The sequence below is a fragment of the Eptesicus fuscus genome, chromosome 6, assembly GCF_027574615.1.
Source record: "Eptesicus fuscus isolate TK198812 chromosome 6, DD_ASM_mEF_20220401, whole genome shotgun sequence".
Lineage (NCBI taxonomy): Eukaryota > Metazoa > Chordata > Mammalia > Chiroptera > Vespertilionidae > Eptesicus > Eptesicus fuscus.
Window position 1 is genome coordinate 36,231,080 of NC_072478.1, and position 14,468 is coordinate 36,245,547.

The following is a 14,468-nucleotide window of genomic DNA, read 5'->3' on the forward strand; positions in this document are numbered from 1 at the left end:
ATTAACCTCTGGCTGATAAAAAAGTTTTTTTAACCCTGCCCCCCCCCTCTCGTTTTAATTATCTTATGGTTATGAAGGGGCAGCCAATCCTAGAAGAGGACCTCGGCAATTAGCAAGAAGAACATCAAAAAGTTTTATTGCGGAGAGCGCGAGGCGCCGCCCCCGCCGCCCCGGGATTGGCGTGAGGAGCCTCTGACGACATATATTAACCCGAGCGGCCCTAAAGATGTAGCTGTACATGGAGATCTTGCTGGGAAAATCCGCTTACTCCCCTTACGGCGTCCAGCCCCGAGCGGCCGCCGCCGCCGCCACCCGCGAGCTCCCCCGGCCGCCGCGCAACCCCTCTGAGAGCCTGAGCCGAAGGCCTCCCCGCTCCGAGGCGACCGCAGGGCCCCAGATCTTTCCCCCCGAACGAAGGAGAGGGTCTGAGAAAATGGATGCACTGAGACCTCTCTGAAAACCCTCCGCGGGAGCCCGAGAGGAGCGAGGACACGTACCCCGCAGCTAAAATCACATTCAGGACCAAAACAACCACCATCCAAAATTTCATTAAAACAATAAGCGCCCAAGAACCCAGATCCGGCTGGTGGGGGGAGGGGAAGGGGCGGGAAGGGGAGGGTCGCACGGAGGTAGCTTCGCACTGAGCAGTCGACCCCGCCGCCTCCCTGCAGAGCCGGGCCGGCTCCTCCAACGGCGGCTCGGACTCGTCCCCGGACTCCACGTCAACTTCGGTGCCAGGAGCGCGGCCGGGGCGCGGAGCCCGGCGACTCCGCGGAGCAGCCTCGCGGGAGCCCGGGCACTTTTGCATGAGCACCGGAAGATTCGGCGTCTCCGCGGCAGCTCGGGAAGCAGGAGCGGCCGCGCGGGCCGCGGAGCAAGGCGGGAGCCGGCGGCGGCGGCGGCGGCGGCCAAGGGCGCACGGTGCCGGGACCAGCTCGCCGCGCCCCATGGGGAGCCGGCGGCCGCAGCGCTGCTGAGGCGGGCCCGGCCGGCCAGGCGGGGGGCCGGGGCCCGGGCTGCAGCACCCCCCTCTGCGGCTGCCGGGCCGGCCCGGGCGCCCGGGGGTTGGGGGGTGGGGGGTGGGGGAGGCCGCCAAGCGCCGAAGCAGGGGCCCGGGTCGAGGGCGCAGCGGGGCTGCGCGCACGCTGGGGCGCGTGGAGGGGCGCGGAGGGCGAGATGAGTCTGGTAGGGGGCTTCCCCCACCACCCGGTGGTGCACCATGAAGGCTATCCGTTCGCCGCTGCCGCCGCCGCCGCCGCCGCCGCCGCCGCCAGCCGCTGCAGCCACGAGGAGAACCCCTACTTCCACGGCTGGCTCATCGGCCACCCCGAGATGTCGCCCCCCGACTACAGCATGGCCCTGTCCTACAGCCCGGAGTATGCCAGCGGTGCCGCCGGCCTGGACCACTCCCATTACGGGGGGGTACCGCCGGGCGCCGGGCCCCCGGGCCTGGGGGGGCCGCGCCCGGTGAAGCGCCGGGGCACCGCCAACCGCAAGGAGCGGCGCAGGACTCAGAGCATCAACAGCGCCTTCGCCGAACTGCGCGAGTGTATCCCCAACGTGCCCGCGGACACCAAGCTCTCCAAGATCAAGACGCTGCGCCTGGCCACCAGCTACATCGCCTACCTCATGGACCTGCTGGCCAAGGACGACCAGAACGGCGAGGCGGAGGCCTTCAAGGCGGAGATCAAGAAGACAGACGTGAAAGAAGAGAAGAGGAAGAAGGAGCTGGTTAGTACCAGGGGACAGGGGGCAGTGAGGGTGCGGGTTTCCGGGGAACCGGTGCACCCGGTCTCTTTCCAAATGGGCTGAGCAATGGCATCCCGCTTTCTTCGGCTGCGTCCTGAGCCTAGGTTGTTTGCACTGGGCTGGTTTCCCAAAGAGGCAGAGGTGGGGGAGGGTGTCAGCCCGAGGAGGAGGTTAAGAGGGGTGCTTGGCGCTGGTGATCTTCCCTCCAGGTTATCGTTGCTCCCCCCAGCACTTAGCACCGACCTCGCAGACTCAGGGTCGCGATTGATCTTCCGATCGCCCTGGCCCAGACCCCTCATTTCGTGTCCTTTAGAAGAATCTTCATTTGGCCTCCAATCCGGTGCTTTCAGATATTTAAAAGAAAAAAAAAAGGTCGCCCCAAAACTCTCAATTCCAATTATTTCACTATTGATTCCATTTCCACCTCCTGAGAAGGAGGATGCCACTGATTCTAAGAGAGTTTTATGGTCGTTCTTACTGTGCTCCGGAAGATGTCAAGGTAAACATACAATAAGTACTTTTAACTTCAAAATGCAGCTCCAGTTTCTCTTCCGAGATGAGGTTAAAACGTAATTGATCAGATGACTACATTGCATGGGTATTTCTTGTTTTATTTGCATTGCCCTGCACATTTTAAAACAAATAGTAAATATTACTCTGATCATTGTTATTGTTGTTAACAGTAACACAAAATTATAACTGAAAGTTAATTTTCTCAAGTTCCTACCAAGTGCCCTTAGGGTGGTAGTGTTCAGAAAGGGCCTGGAAAATAGAGCGTTTCTTCTTTGGGGCCCGTGGCGCTCTAGTTGCTGCATAAAGGAGTGACCTATAGGATAACCAGGGATTTCAGAGGCCTGGAGGAGAGGCACAGCTGAGCGGGGGGCTAGAAAACCTCTGGCCCACAGGCCCAAGCCAGGGTGAGGGAACTTCTCCCCATCTTCCTGAGAGCACGGATCTGGGATTGCAGTTGAAGACAGGGAAACCATATTTAGCCAAGCCCCGCTAAGGGCCCCCAGCTCCTCCATAAGCGACTTGCAAACGGGTTGTTGTTTATAAATGTGCGGATTCAGTAGTTGAGTATTGCTGCTGGCGCTTGGAGGCCTGGGCGGTAGCTAGGGCAGCGCCAGTCTTCCTAGCTCTTGTGCAGGGACTAGGACTTAAAACCATCTTACTTCCCATCTCTTCCTGGGTCTCACTGTCTCTCTGAGCCCAGGGAGCATGGGGGGTGATGTGGAACCAGGTCTCCTGTCTCAATTTCTCTTTCCACTTCTTTTCTCCCCCTCGCCTCCCCTCTGTCCAGAACGAAATCTTGAAAAGCACAGTGAGCAGCAACGACAAGAAAACCAAAGGCCGGACAGGCTGGCCGCAGCACGTCTGGGCCCTGGAACTCAAGCAGTGAGGAGGAGGAGGAGGAGGAGAAGGAGGAGGAGGAGGAGGAGGAGGAGAGCGCGAGGGAGCTGGGGCCCAGGAGCCAGATGCAGACCCAGGACTCGGGGCCAGCTCTCCGTGCTCCGCTCCGAGGACTACTTGCATTTGGAATCATCCGGTTTATTTATGTGCAATTTGCCTCCCCACTCTTTGCCCCCCTATGAGGCATCCGCTCCCCACCTCCCCCTCCAAAAAATAGTGGATATTTGAAGAAAAGCATTCCAGATTTTAATATGAAGAGGACACTCCCGCGTGGTAAGGGATCCCGTCGTCTCTCGTAGATTCTCTGTGTTTGAATGTTCCCTCCTGGCTGTATAAACACCAGCGTGGCCCCCTTCCCGCCTGCCCAACCGCTTCCAGATAAAAGACAGCGGACCTTGGTGTGTATGTGAAGTGTATCTTTAATACTTGGCCTTTGGATATAAATATTCCTGGGGATTATAAAGCTTTATTTCAAAGCAGAAAACGGGGCCGCTAACATTTCCGTTGGGGTCGGTATCTAGTGCTGTCTCGTTTCACCCGTGGTTGCTCCCTATTCCAAGATGTTTCCAAGAGCTACTTGTTTTGTGCACTTCCGTCCTCTAAAACTAAGTGGAATTTAATTAATATTGAAGGTGTAAACGTTGTAAGTATTCAATAAACCACTGTGTGTTTTTTTTTACAAAACCCCCAATCTTTTAATAGTTGATACCTCAAAAGAGTTTTGAAAACAAAACTGTTATATTTGTTTTCATAATATTTAAAATATTCAGAAGTAAACTAAATTATGATTGCCTCTAACTTTATTTGAAAGAGTCAGTGGTTTCGACCCATCATTAACGGGAGCATCCCCCTCCCCAGGGCATGGAGGTTCCTTCACGAGAGGGTCCTTGATGAAATCCTGCCAAAGTGCCTGAGCTCTGTCCCCACCCCACCCCCCAACCTGGCGGAGAACGCTGAGTGGCCTGTAGGAGGAGGGTCTGGGCTGGAGAAAGGTCTGTGGTTCCCCCAGAAAGTGGAAAGAGGTCCTTGTGTTCCTGAAATCAACCAGAAGCCATTCGGTGGGGGGGCGGGGGGGGGGCCTTCGGTTTTGGTGTGGGGATCGCGTTTTCAGTGGACGCGGTTTGAGGAGAATCCCAGGCGTTAAAGCCTTTCATTCAAAATATAGGGCTTTCATCTAAGAAAGAAAAAAAAGAGAGAGAAAGAGAAAGAGAAAAAGCGGAGGTTTTGCGTGGTATGGAGGGGGCGGGGGGGGGGAGTGTATTCTCATCTGAGCTGGCCAGGGAGAGGGAGGGCCTTGGGGGGCGGGGGGAGAGGGAGTCCGTGATCAGGAACTTAGGTAACATCAAGAAAGAAATCTCCAGCACGACCAAAAGGGGTGCGTAGTGAGGGCTAGATTTACAACGAGCTACAGGGAATTCAATATTAACTGCGCGGTGTCTGCCCAGCGAGCGGCTCCCTCTCCGGACTACCAGCCCCTTCTCCCCCACGTTGTCCGAGGTTTGGTCTCCCCAAGTCCCAGCACGACCCGGAAGGAAGTCCCTGAGGCCTCCTTTGCCCGTGGGCTTGGCTAGATCCCGAATCTCTGCTTTAGGAACCAGAGAGGCTGGTGTGCCTAAAAGGACTCGGCAGGCCTGGGAGGGGGAGGGAGGGGAGGGATTCAGGAGCGAAGGGGGGGGTGGGGGGGGAAGAAAGGTGAAACGTATTAAAAAGTGGTTTGTTTCATGAAACGCCACTTATATAAATCTGGTGTTAGGGAGGCTCGCCAGAGGCTTTCCATCTTGGAACCCATCCTCGGGGCGGTGTTCGCACCTCGGCTTCGGGCACAGACGCGCCCCGGGTCTCCCGGCGGTTCCCACGCCCGGCCGGTGCCCACGCGGAGCCCGCCGCCGGCAGCGGGCGGATTCGCCAGTGCGGGGCGCGGCGGCGAGCGCCTCCGCGGGTCTCTCCCGCGGGCAGCTGACGGCGCGAGGGCGAGGGGTTAGAACAACTCGGCCAAAGCGATCTGAACTTTCTCCCCTCGGGTCAGCCGGCGCTGGGCCGCCGCGGTGGGCGCGGGGCTGTGTTTACAGACACTTGCCTTTGTTTATAGCACTGGGGGGGGGGGGGGGGGCGGAGGGAGGCGCGCCCTTATTGTCTATTACTCCCGGGATCCCTGTCCGTTTGACCGAGCGGCTCCCTCCCTCTCCTGCTTCCCGCCGCCTTTCGCGTCTTTACTTTTATCCCTTCAAGAGAAAGACACCAACCAGATCCTAGGGGGTCGGTGGAAGGCGTCTACCAAGGCAGTGGAGAGCGCGGCGAGGTTTTCAAAACGGGAGCCGGAGAGAAGTCATCTTCACCATCGCCTGCGTGCCTGCGCCTGGGCAGCCGGTCTCCTTCGCCACCTGGGCCTTGAACGCATTTCTGCTGGCTGGACACTTCTTCTGGCTTGTGAGACGCCCGCGGAGGAGAACCAGGAGACCCTGGCAGCGCCAGCGCTCACGGGGCAGCCCCCCACTGCACAAGCTTGTAAGCCCGCTCTCCAGAAACGGGTCTTTGTCTGGCCTGGGCCAGGCGCGGCCCGCCTGCTCGCTCCTGCCTGCCGCGCCGCTGCCTCGGGCCCAGCAGCACCAGACCCCACACCTCAACCACCTCGACGTTCCGACCCTCCAGGAACCCCAAAGCCAGACATCCAGCAGAACCGACATCCCGGGGGGACCCAAAACCCCTGACCGGATGCACACCCTAACTGGCCGGACACTCCCCCGCAGGCAAGACACTCAGATTGTCCGTCACTCCAGCCTCCCAACATCCCTGCCCCACGTTGTCAGGTCCCAGGAAAGGGACCCCGGTGTGCCGCGTCATCCTTTCTTGAGCGCTTCCATGCTTTTCTCCTCAACACATTTCTATCTCTTTAACTCCTTTTCTTTAAAAAAAAAAAAAAAAAAGTTTCCAAGCTCCTGCCTGGTGGAACGGCTAAAAGGTCTCTGTTTTAATTGCTCGGATAATGTGGTTGCTGCCATTTTGTTAAAAGCAATCACTCCTGCAGCGAAATCACAAGCTCTCTAGACAGGCCGGAGCCGACAAAAATGCAGGATTTGACGTTAAAAGCTAAATGGGAAGCTGGGGCGGCGGAAGGTAAATTGATGGTAGATCTGGCTGTCAGGGTTCGGCCCCAGACCGCCACGCAGTCCCAGCGCCTGATAACCCTGGAGCACCAGCGTGGCTCTGGCCTGGCTGCTGTGTGTGTGTGTGTGTGTGTGTGTGTGTGTGTGTGTGTGTGTTTCTTCCTACAAACCCATTCTCAACTTCTTGAGAAGTAATTTGGAAAACATATAACAGAGTGGGACCTCAACACACTCCCTGCTCCCAATCTCAGTTTTCCAGGACTTTTGCCCCAGTGAAGACAGTGACGGCAGCTTTAAGAGCTTTTTCAGGTAGAGACATGAAGGTGACAGCAAGATCACCTGGGATTCTTCTTGCCTTCTAAATTGGGGGGTGTGGGGGGGCCGGCTTCTCTGGGGACCAATGGGAAGTTCCAGCCTCCAAGTGGAATAGCCAGTAGGTCTGGCATCTAGGAAGGGTGGGCCCAGGCTGCCCTCCTCAGGTGTGGCAGGACCAGGCAGCCTGGTCAACTCTACAGTAAGGGGGGTGCAGTAGTGGCCTGGCAGCCTCCCAGGCCCTAGGAAAGCAAATGTGTGAGACTTGGGGGTGGCTCCATCCCTTCCGCTCACCTATGCCTCAGTGGCTGTGCCCTGGGGTGGTGAGGGTCGCAAAGCTGGTATCTCACCCAGGTGTTAAGGTACCAGGAGTGTGAGTGTGTTGTGTGCACACATATTTTGCAAGAAGGGGTGCTGAGGGTAAGAGTGAGCAAAGCCACAGGGATCAGAGAGGGGCCCCGTGAGCTGCTTCTGAGATTACCTTTGAAGAGAGAACGGAGCCCCTTGTGGGGGATTGAGGTGTGTGTGTGTGTGTGTGTGTGTGTGTGTGTGTGTGTGTAGGGGACAGTAAACTGGGCAAAGGATACCACAACAGCACAATAGCCTGGACTGCATTTGCACTGCAGGTCTGCAAATTGCGGGAAACTTCTGTTATTCATGTGGCTTTAAGGAAACGCCGTGTCTGCCACACCTGCGGTTGGCGATGCTCTCTTTCACAGTTGCCAGGCGTCCTCCCTGCCCGCCTGTTCCACCCACCTGCCTGGATTTGGAAAAGGGACTGGTGGTGGATCAACCGGAGGTGATCTAGAAGCGAGGCTTGTGACTATGCCCGTAGAAGAAAGAACCTGGGCACTGCTTGTCTTTTCTGGATCTTTTGGCCTGGGAACCCATTCGCTCCGCGAGACCCAACTCCTGACGTCCAGGTCTCAGTGAGAGGAGGGGGCGCTGCAGAGTCTTCGGGACGCACAGGACTCCTGGCCTGTCGGAGCCCACGGATCCCTAAGAGAGAAAGCCCCTGGAGCCACCCTCAAGGGGGATGGGGGACACATTATTTTTTAACTGTTTATAAAGGGGAGGAGGAGAAGGGGGGCAACTCCAGGAGAGGAAAAGAATCCCACATTTCCGGGGTCCGGACAGCTCTGAACTCGCCACTTGACCATCCAGCCGCTGCGCAAGGCGCACTTCGCTCACAGCAGCTGCCTGCCGCGGTCCCGTTGGCCTGTGACAGCCCGGCGGCCGCGGCGGCGGGGCCCACGGAAGTTCGCGTGCACTGCGTATCCGCCTTACACGCGCACAGAAGTTGGACGTCTCTCCCGGGCCGCTCGCTCCACCCCGGCCAAGTCAGTCCCCTCCGAGGGGCACGCCCCCTCCTCTCCCCTAAACACGACCGCCCCCCCCCCCCCCCCCGCCCTCCTCCCCACGACACACACATTCTCTTCAAATTCTCCCGGCATTGGGGCCGCTTTGATGATCAGATGGTAGAACCCTGATTACAAATTTATTCCCGGCCGCTCCGTCCGTCTTTATCTCCGCTATTAGGGACATCTGGGAGTGATTAGCGCCGCGCCCGGCCGCGCAGCCTATCTGGCCGCGGCGGGGCCCGAGCCGCGCTGACGTCAGGGCAGACGGCTCGGAGCCATCGCGGCCGAGCTGGGTGTAAGCGGCGGCCGCGCGGCCAAGTCTTCCCCGGGCCAGGCCGGCAGCTGCGACTCGCCGCGCTCGCCTGCGCCCAGGGACTTCCTACGTTTGCATTTTTAGCCCTGAAGCGGTTTGTGTTTTCTTTGTTTAAGGTGAGACGGGGCCGGTTCGCTTTTCTACTGTCCTCCCCCCACTTTAAATGTTCCAGCTCGCTGGTCTGCTGCATTCCTCCTGGAAAAGCCTCCCACATCCGGCCCTGACCCGTGGCGTTCGTCTGCTCTCCGGGTGCCAGGGTGCTGCCCTCCTGCAAGGCTGCGGCCATTGCTGAGGTGCCCGAGCCACCGGGGGCGGGGAAGGGGGCGGCTCTTGGGGGTCCAGGCTGCTTTTAAGGGTCCACCCCGCCCCGCACTGGCGCCCGCTTGGTCCCGACAGCCCTTGAGGCCAACATAATGAGAGTTTCTGCCTAGGGGCGTGGAGGGCTCATTACCCAACGGGACTTCTCTCCAAGCCCCAGACTTTGCACCTGCTATGAACACCTGATGGATCTAAGGAGCAGAGGCGCTCTGCCCTCTCCTGCCTCCCTGGCCCTTCCCCCTCCAGAGTTGTCACTGACACTTGGAAGGGAAAGGTTGAGTGGTGGCAGCTTTGTCCCCTACTATATATCTCAAAGCCCAGCGCAGCCACGAGGTGTATTTGTCTACCAGTCATTCCTGGACGGGAGGATGACCCTCCCCCCCCCCATCGCCAACGCTGGCACCCTGGGGCACTGCCCTCCTCGCTGGGACGAATCCAACTCCAGAACCCTTTACATTGGAGCTTCCCACACCTATGTAGTTATCCCAAATCCCCAAAGACCTTGAAACCATTATAAATGCAGCCCTCATTTCACTCCACCTTCACCGGAAGTTCTGATCCAGCACATCAGGGAGGAGACCCAAAGTCTGCAATGTTGAACAATTCCCCCAGGTTATTTGGGAACCACAGCCTGAGGCTGCACACTGCAGCCGGTTTCTCACCTTGGGTGCTTTCTACACCCCAAGAGAAACACTGGACGACTTGGGGTGGCTTTGGAGGGGGGGGGGGGGAGGGCAAGGCCTGTATTATTTAAAGTCTCTACAAGGCTCAGTCCTATACTTGATTTAATTGGGTAATGCAGGGACTCAAAGCAAATCCAGAAGATGCTATTCATTGTCACACAGGCTGCAACGTCTAAGCTGAGTATTGAGTCAGAGGCTACAGTGAATTTAGCTTGAGTGAAAAGAAGCCATAGCCTGTGATTTGAGCGGAGTAACAGGAAGATCTATGGGGGGGAAGGGGGGCGAGGTTATCAAACATAAACAGGAAATCCAGTTGAGAAAAGTTCCCAAATGTTCACCCCTCCTCAATTCTTCAAGGCACTCAGTACACCAAACTCCAAAGTGTCTTCATGTAATCTGGAACGGAAGAGGATCATTTCCTCTTAAGTCAGTGAAAATGCCACATTGGAGAGAGTTTGGCTCCCCCTTCCACCGACCCCTATCTCCAGCCGAGGGTGAAGGAAATAGCTGCGGGCAGGCGGCGGGGGGGGGGGGGGTGGCGAGTCTTTTAGGGGACAGGAATAGAGAGTGAGGCTTTGGGACAACCGAATCCTTGAATCCTTACTGATTGGAGGAGGAGGAACCTGTGCTTCTAGAGGGGGGAAGGGCAGGCAATAGCCTCACAAAGAAGTTTCTCACCGTGCTGGCAAGTGGCTTCTCCAGGATCTTCCTTAATGATGGTATCTGCTCAGGCAAAGAGGCAGTTTTCTGAATCATTCGGACCACGCAAAAACAAACGAACAACCCTAACAACAACAAAAACACCCTCATTGCTTTTGCCCCCAATACTTGCTTGTGTGAAGCATAAATCCACTTTTACTTGAATTAGTTGGAATGAATCAACCTGGACCAGGGGCTCAGAGAAATCCAAGCAAAGGTATCAGGCTTGCAGGCAGCTAGATCATTAATGTAAAGAATAACAGGGTACTCACCAGCCCTCCCCCCCGTGAACAATCCAGTGTTGGCAAATAGTATATTTAATGCACAACTAATCATGAGCCCACTAGACCCAACCTGATGCTTCCCTGTGACCAGGTGGAGTGTTTCCAAAAAGCATGCCTTGTTGTAGCACCAAACCACCTTTCGGTCTATCAGTGAACAAGAACTGAAGAGTTAGGGAGACCTGCAGATTCTTCTGTGAGGGGTAGAATCATTTGCTGCTGCGTGTTTGCTGCTCCACCAGCTAAAAGGATTTAGAACAAACAGTGGACTTAGCCGCAGAGGAAATTTTCAACCTTCATCAAGTACAGTGTTGAGAAGGTGCCAAAAAAAAGGACATCATTCTAAATCAAGATGGCAGTAAATGAATGCCTCCTTGGTGAAAAGATGGAGGCCAATGGCCACTGAGGCCAGGGCATGGTTGCGGTCTGTTTAAAGTGGATTGCTGTTGTTGCCTTGAGCTGACATTTTTGTCTGTAGGATCAGGCAGAAACACGTGTGTGTATGGGGGAGGGGGATGTTTGTTGCTTGTATTTTTAAAGGAGAAAATGCAACCTAAGTCTGCAACTAGAACTTGGCCCTGAGGGAACGCTGGTGCGGTTTTAATGGGAAAGTGGCCTCCAGGCCGCCTGACCATCGTCTTTGCTTTGCAAATCTGGTTTTCATATTCTCGCTCAGTAATCACCCAAAGCCATAACTGTCTCTGAAATTATTCATTAAAGTCATTTTCAGGGATTCTCACAGGATGACTCTTACGTTTATGATCTTCTGAGAGCAATGACATCAGCCTGCCGTCCCTTTTCCGCTTTTAATTAATGTGCTGGGAAATCGAGAGGGGCCGAGGCTGTGTCCGTGGGGAGGGGGCGGGCCGCGGCTGGAATTCGCCGGCGCGTTCCGCTGAGATCGGGCGCGCAGACATCCTTTGATTAAGGAGGGTATTTCGGGGAGTGCAGGCTGTGCAGAAGATCACTGCTGTGCCCTGTGGTGCTGTCAGCAGTGACAGATCCCAGATGGGGCCGCTACTGTATGGCAGATTGAGTTTCTCAGCAGAAAACTCACCCTCCCTCCTAAACGTCTTCAAAAACCTTCTCCAGATACTCCAGGTCGCTTCGTGTGAAATTGAAAAGGTCCAACCCCAAAGTTGGTTTTTCGTGCGCTACGTTAGGTTTTGTTTTTTTCCCCCCCTTCCTCTTCTTTTTTTCTCTGCACTTCCTCCTCCTCAGAGCATCTTCGACCCGCAGGGCTACCCGGCTGCTAAGAGCGCAGACCTGGCGGGCCTGCCGGTTCCTGTTCGCCCGGCCACAAAGCCACGCCGTGGACACAGCACCGAGGGGCCCCCCCGCGAAGGCAATCCGGTGGGTAGGGGCGCGGCGTCCGGGACTTGGGGACAACTTGGAGCTCCCCAGGCAGTTGGGGTGGACCTTAGGGCCAGCCAAACACTCCTGCAGGGAGAGCTGGTGGTGGTGGTGATGGGGTGCAGGGTGCGGAAGCAAACTACCCGGGCCTGGCTCCCGCTTACCTTCCTTGTTCTCCCCAGCGGAGCGCCGTCCCTCCCGCCCGCCCGGGCAACTTCGAGGGGCTGCACCGAGCCCAAGAGGGGGGTAGGGGCTGTCTGCTGAGATCGCTTCGCCCGTAGGGGCCCAGCCTGGTCAGGGAAGGCGACTGGGGGGCAGGGGGCGGGCTGCGGAGGAGGTCCCAGCTGCGGCCCAAAGCCAGGAAGCTGGACTGGGGCAGATCCAAGGTGAGCGGGGGCGCAGCGAGATCCAGCTTTCTACAGAATAAACATTTGCTAGTTTGAGTCCAAAGTTTCGCATTCCTGGACACACATCAGGTTGGAAACTCCTTTGCAGAAACTCTTGGACTTATCTTAAACCTTTATTTAAAAAAAATAAACAAATGTCTCGCTTCCCTGCCTCCTTGGAAGCTACGGAGATTTCTCCCTCCTTCCCTCACCTCCCAAGGGTGCCCAAGTCCGCTCCCAGGAAGCTGCATGGCCTGGAGAGAAGGGCTGAAAGGCAGAAAGGAAGGCGCTCGGCACCCAGATTCTGTTCCGATTTCTAGACCCCACCCATCCCTACCCGCTCGGTCCTCTGAACTGTAGAACTTGGCGTGTTCCCACTGGCCTGGGGGGCGGGGGCGGCGGGGGGGGGGGGTAGAGCGAGTTTTGTTTTAACGTAAAGATAAGCCATTTTTCTATCAAAATATCCTTGCAGCCGCCTCTACCTACTTCCCACACCCACCCTGTGAGGGAGGGCAGCTTAGAGAGCCTCCTTTGGGCTTACAGAAGAGCCTCTAGGGAACCCAAAGAGGAGCTACCAATACCGCAGACCCGAGGCCCTAGGTCTGGGAAGACCGAGCGCCTCCCCAGCCGTGCCACTGAGTTCAGGGGGCCGCCGCCTGCTCCTTCTGGTGGGCCCGGCCGGCTCTCGGACCCTTCCGTGAAGACCAGGCGGGTTTCGCCTGTCTTTGCGCCCTGACCCGGGTTTTTTGTACCCATGCCGGTTTCTCTTAGAGAAGTCTTCCGGCCCAATCTCTGGCAAAATCGGATGCCACACTTTGGACGCTTTCCCTTCTGCCCTCTCCGCAGACTCAGTTTTAAAGGCTCAGTTTTATCAAGAAAGGAGGTGGGACCCCTAGATCCTATTTAATGTCAATATAATCAGGTCGCGCCAGTATTCTCCCCCTGATGTATAATGATCTATACGGATATGGGTAGTTGCTTGCAGGCCTGGGACACAAGCTGATTTGAGACAAACCTGTGTACCCTTATGGCAGCCCTCCCCCCCCCCCTCAAAAAAAGTGATTTCCCTGACAATTTCCTCCTAGGACACTAAACCATATACAAGTAAAACACACACTGAATTTCAAAACTCCCGCTCACCCCCTCTCAAAGGCAGCTTTTATTTTCACGGCCCACGCTGGATGAAAGTGGCTTATTTTGATTTTTTTTTTTCTTTCCTTGTACCCACATGCCTTGTAAAAGGTTCCTGTGCACGGGCCCGACCCCCTCTGATGACCGCAGGGCCTTGCTTCCAGACTGCAGTCCCCGCCACTCGGTTTTTAAGTCATTGCCTGGAGCCGAGGTGTAATTGTGACCCCGCCCGAGTGCGAGCCTCCCGGGGGGACGTTTGGCCGGGCCTGGGTTGGGGCCGGGACCTCCCAAGTAGTGGACCTGGGAGCCGGGAGCCGCGCGGTCCCCTCCCTCCCTTTCCTCTTCCCTCCCTCCTTCCCCCTTCGGACTCTGCGCGTTTTCTCCCTCGTCCTCCAGATCGCCCGCGCCAGGGCGCACATTTCTCTTCCCTTCCACTTTTTGTTTGTTTGTTTATTCCTGCCCTTTTCCTCTCTAGCACTTAAAAAAAAAAAAAAAACCCGCTCTCTCCGTCGCCTTCACGTTTAAATTTCAGGCCCTAGAGGAGCGAAGCGGGGCTTTGGAGGAATCAGGGGGAAAGAACTGGGAGCCTCCGGCCCCCTCGGCGCCGCGGCGGAGTCGCCATCGGGCGCGCTTCTGCGTAACGTCAGCGCGCGGGGTAATTTACCTTCCCCCGGCGTCTGTCAATATGACTGATTTCCACCGGGGTCAAAAAGCCTTTCCCCGGCAGTCCATCTTGGAGCGCTCTCTCGCACAGCCGACCGGGTTCGTGGTTTTGTTTCCAAAAGCCCTGGAAGTAAATACTCCTGGGGGCGTCCCTGCCTGGGCAGCGCGAGAGGAGCAGAGGACTAACGCACGGTGTCAATTAAAGGCAGTTTTCCTTGAACTACGAACTGTGATTGGGTTTAAACGACAGCGTCCCGCTCGCCTTTTAGCTCACGTTACCTAACTCGTCCTTGATACCAAGGCTCGCAGTAGAAACAGGAAATCCAAAGAGGGGAATAATTATTGCTCCAGTTTTGCTCTGTCGCGTGTAGATCCCCATTGAAATATTTTCTCCGCGTTTCAGGGTGTGATTTAAACGGAGAGTATGCGCGCGTGTCCCGCTAATCTGGCCTAGACAGACGATATATCATCCGGGTGGTGTTTTACAGTATTTTCAAAACTGCTACCGGCCCCTAAGTGTGGAATCGGTGCTGCGGATTTAAACAATCTCCCGGACTCGATTCAGGGGGCTAATTGATGCCGGTGGCGTAACTCCCCGACTCGCTTTGAAAAATGCGCGGAAAGAAACCGACGTGGCTCGCGGTGACAGGGCGATTCTCTGTCTGCAAAGGCTGCTCCTGCCTGGAACGGGGCACCTCTGAGGGC

At 56.5% G+C, this 14,468-nt stretch overlaps 1 protein-coding gene across 1 annotated transcript; it reads left to right on the forward strand.

Moving 5' to 3' along the window:
* The first annotated feature begins 1,102 nt into the window (after window positions 1-1,102).
* Window positions 1,103-3,963, forward strand: HAND2 (heart and neural crest derivatives expressed 2). Its single transcript, XM_008155240.3, has 2 exons — window positions 1,103-1,731; window positions 3,050-3,963. The coding sequence occupies exons 1-2, from the start codon at window positions 1,177-1,179 to the stop codon at window positions 3,146-3,148; spliced, it is 654 nt and encodes a 217-aa protein (XP_008153462.1). The 5' UTR covers window positions 1,103-1,176; the 3' UTR covers window positions 3,149-3,963.
* Window positions 3,964-14,468: the final 10,505 nt, after the last annotated feature.

Bases quoted from the DNA above. Each gene is read 5' to 3' on its own strand.
- HAND2 (XM_008155240.3), top strand. From the start codon at position 1,177: ATGAGTCTGGTAGGGGGCTTCCCCCACCACCCGGTGGTGCACCATGAA. The intron at 1,732-3,049 runs GTTAGTACCAGG...CCCTCTGTCCAG, and splicing joins AGAAGAGGAAGAAGGAGCTG to AACGAAATCTTGAAAAGCAC.